The 3,583-nt window shown below is 38.0% G+C and overlaps 1 protein-coding gene across 1 annotated transcript; it reads right to left on the bottom strand.

Annotated features, from left to right (window-relative positions):
* Positions 1-666: 666 nt before the first annotated feature.
* Positions 667-2,989, bottom strand: LOC149282266 (homeobox protein HMX1-like). Its single transcript, XM_089498468.1, has 2 exons — positions 2,701-2,989; positions 667-1,217 (listed from the first exon to the last, which is right to left on the bottom strand). The coding sequence occupies exons 1-2, from the start codon at positions 2,987-2,989 to the stop codon at positions 667-669; spliced, it is 840 nt and encodes a 279-aa protein (XP_089354594.1).
* Positions 2,990-3,583: the final 594 nt, after the last annotated feature.

Consider the following 3,583-nt stretch of genomic DNA (forward strand, 5'->3'; position numbering starts at 1 on the left):
TTACCAATTTGTACTGTGAACGCACCCGTAAAAAATAACGATATAAAAAAAGAAACCAGTCTTATTTCTGATTGTCCAGGGCTTGAATGTCAAGTATCGCTGAAACTGAAAAAAAAAAACATATCCCCCCCCCCCCTCGAAAAGCCATTGGCTAATGGTGGCAGTTTATTTGGATATATGCAGTAGACTGTATAATATTTCCCATTTCTTTCCTAATTAAAGTAACTGATTTTTTTAGTAAATGTAAAACCAAAATACATATTAAGGATATCTTGAGGATGATGAACACCTTATCCATATTGTCCAGTATAATTGTAGAATCTTAATATTCTTCTCGTGCTATTTTGGAGATTAGAAGACATCTCCCTATGTGAATGAAAGTTTACATCATATTTTCTGGGTCACTGGTGTACAATTCCACAGTTGGATCTCTGTTCCATTTGTAATTTTTTAATATAATATTATGCTCCAAATAATTGCTACAAGAATTTCTTTGGAATTACAAAAAAAGAGAAGTTTAAAGGCTGTATCGTGCTGTCTTTGTGATTCATAATTATTGTTATTATTGCACATTTTAAATTCAAATGCATAAATCAAGTTTAATATAGATAGTGATATGTAGTTCATAAAAAAGCCATGGAAAAATTCAGAGCAAATTCTAAATTTTCAAACCAGTCCAGTCATTTGTGATCTTAGAAAGGGTACTGCATTTGGAAAAGTTGCAAGAGGATAATTTACTGGGTTGGAGAACCCCACCAAAGGAGGGGAGATATGAGGGAGGCTGAATCCCATAGAGGTGGCAGGAGAGTTTTCATGGTATAGAATGGGTACCCTTACTATCCTTTGTGATGTGTGGGAGATGTTGGCAGCTTCCAGATCAGCAGCAAGTTGTCTTTTCCACTTGTTCCTTCGGTTTTGGAACCAGATTTTGACTTGTGTCTCTGTGAGGTGGAGAGAGGCTGCAAGACCAGCTCTTTCTGAGCTGCTGAGGTATCTCTTCATGTCAAAGGTGGTCTCTAGCTGAAAGACCTGGCTTCTACTGAAGACCGTGCGGGTCTTCTTTTTGCGAGAAGACCGCTGATCAGAGTCCTGGAGCTCTGTCTTCTCCTCCTCCTTGCACTGAAAGTCGTCTTTCTTATCTTCTTCTTTTTGTTTTCTGTATCCCCTGTACTGTCTCTCTGCTCCTTCAGAGATCTCAGGAGAATCTCTATCACTTGCTAAAAAAGAGAAAAAAAGAAAATTTAAAAACTAAGTCCCAAACCAGATTTAACTGCAGGAATATCACTAATTCATAAAAGCTGCCATTCTCTAAAGTGTTACTGCAAGGCTTTTACCAACACATTTCAGGCGATCATCAAGACCTCCAGAAGCTACAGAAAATCTACATGTTACAAATTAACTTAACCAAAAATGCCCTCCGCTCAAGTATCAACATCCCTAGGTCCAGACTTAAAATCAGTCCTATATAAATGAGCTTTTTTTAACTTTACCAGATATTTTTTCAAATTATTTTTATATTTAAATAATGTCATTCTTACTAAATCAAGTTCAGTCGAATAACTTTCACAAGTGATTTCACGATTTGTAATTTGAATTTTCTTTCAGCCTGTTAAAATATATAAAGTAGTTGTCTTTACTTTAAGCTAAGACTAACTCCTGTAACTCAGGAAGTTCATCCACACTTTTTTCAGTAAATAGGCCTGGGTTCCACCAAACTGCATCACCCTGTAAATTATATATATATATATATATATATATATAGATAGATAGGTAGATAGATAGATAGATAGATAGATAGATAGATAGATAGATAGATACCCCAGATGTTTGATATGGTGTGGGCTCTATCTGAAATGTCAAACAAGTTGTTCACATTAAAATTATGGACTTTGGGGATCAAATGTCAATCCGATTATCATCCTTTAAGACTACTTACTCCTGCTAACTGCCTAGCATCACATTGCCTTATCAGATCCCTTTTAGCATTATTAGCCTCTTTAAGGGTCCTAATCAATATTCATTGCCCTCTGCAGATTTCATGATATACTTGTAATGCTGCCATGTGAATATTAGATTTAAAACCCGTTTTGCAAAGGGTTACGTCTTCTATCTAAGGGTATTTCTTTCTGTAGGCAAGAAAGATTAAATTTACAAGGCTACATCTGTTTCATAAACCTAACATGTGAACCCTTTTCTTAAGCAGAATAAACTATATCTCATTTCAGTATTGACACCTTACCCAATGAAGGGTTAAAAAATGCGTTTGTATGAGCCAGTAAAAATGAAATACTAATAAATAATACGATTTCTGCTCCGTATAAGTAATGACAAATACATAGGGCATTGTTATTGGAGAAATTAAAACTTGATTTAACCCTTTACATGAATAGAACAATGTGCAGCTTGTTACTAATGACCTTTTCTCATGATCGGAAATTAAAAGGTTAATAGATGAAATACACTTAATCGCGGCCAGTATGTTTACCTTGTGTCATGTGTATTCTTGTTTTGTTTATTTAAATTGCTTGTAAAGCAATCAAGTTGTACTTAGAAACAACATTTTAAACAGCAAGAGTCATTAAGGCTACATTATTTTCCAAAGTGGAAGTCAGACGACATGAAAGATTCATAGTATTACTAACTGGTCGATGGAACACACATCATATTCGCAAGGAATGGGGAAATACGCTTGACACTTACTTTCAGGGCTGGTACATCCTATGTAAGTAGCTTGTGCTCTCCTATACCACTCCATAGTGTTTTCCCTAAGAGGGTAGCTGCCATGGGAGCTGTAGTTGTATGGAGAGACCTGGCAGCATACTGAATTGTAATGGCTGCCAGCTAACCCATTCTGCTGCACAATGTGTCCATCATCCTGGCTAGGGTGCTTCTTCTCCTCCTTAGTTTCTGTCCCCAATAAATTCTCAATGAAGAATGAAGACACCCTGGTGGAGGTGGATCCCTGGTTCTCCGTAGAGTCATCAGGCATCTTGGCTAAAGGGGGTACACAGCCTCCCCCTTTAATGGGTAGAGATGAAGAAGGTTGATGGGTGTCTGCAGGGTGTCCTGGTGAAGCTCCCCTTTGTCCACCGTTTTGCCTTCTCCTTTCCAATGGATGCTGTAAGGAGCTTTTACTGCTTGCCTTCCCTTGCGATCCCTTCACATAGCTCCTGCAAGTGCAGATCTCTTCTGAGGCACACACACAGACAAAAAAAGCACAATAATGGAACAAAATGTCAGGCAAGTTAAACGTTTTAAAGAATTCTCCGATTGGACGAGCACGATCAGCAAATTGGATTATTCAAGGAAAATAAAGGAGAATTACTCTCGATGAGTTCACTGCTCTGCTTAGTAGTGTTTGCCTGGGGGCCCTAGAAGTGCCTTGTCAGTCATAAGCTTTATTTAGGTCAATTAAGGAAGCAAATGAAACTGCAGGAAAGAGGGAGGCAAATGCTGGAATTCCCAGGAGTGGAGAGAGAGGAGGGGAGTTAAGGGCTGGAGAGGAAAGGGGAGGAGATGGAGTGGAGCAAATGGGTGAGGTTAAGAGAAAAAAGGACAGAAATAAAAAGAGAGAAAGACAGGA

Source organism: Sceloporus occidentalis, unplaced genomic scaffold, assembly GCF_023333645.1.
Source record: "Sceloporus occidentalis isolate IW3139 unplaced genomic scaffold, rSceOcc1.0.p SCAF_120, whole genome shotgun sequence".
Lineage (NCBI taxonomy): Eukaryota > Metazoa > Chordata > Lepidosauria > Squamata > Phrynosomatidae > Sceloporus > Sceloporus occidentalis.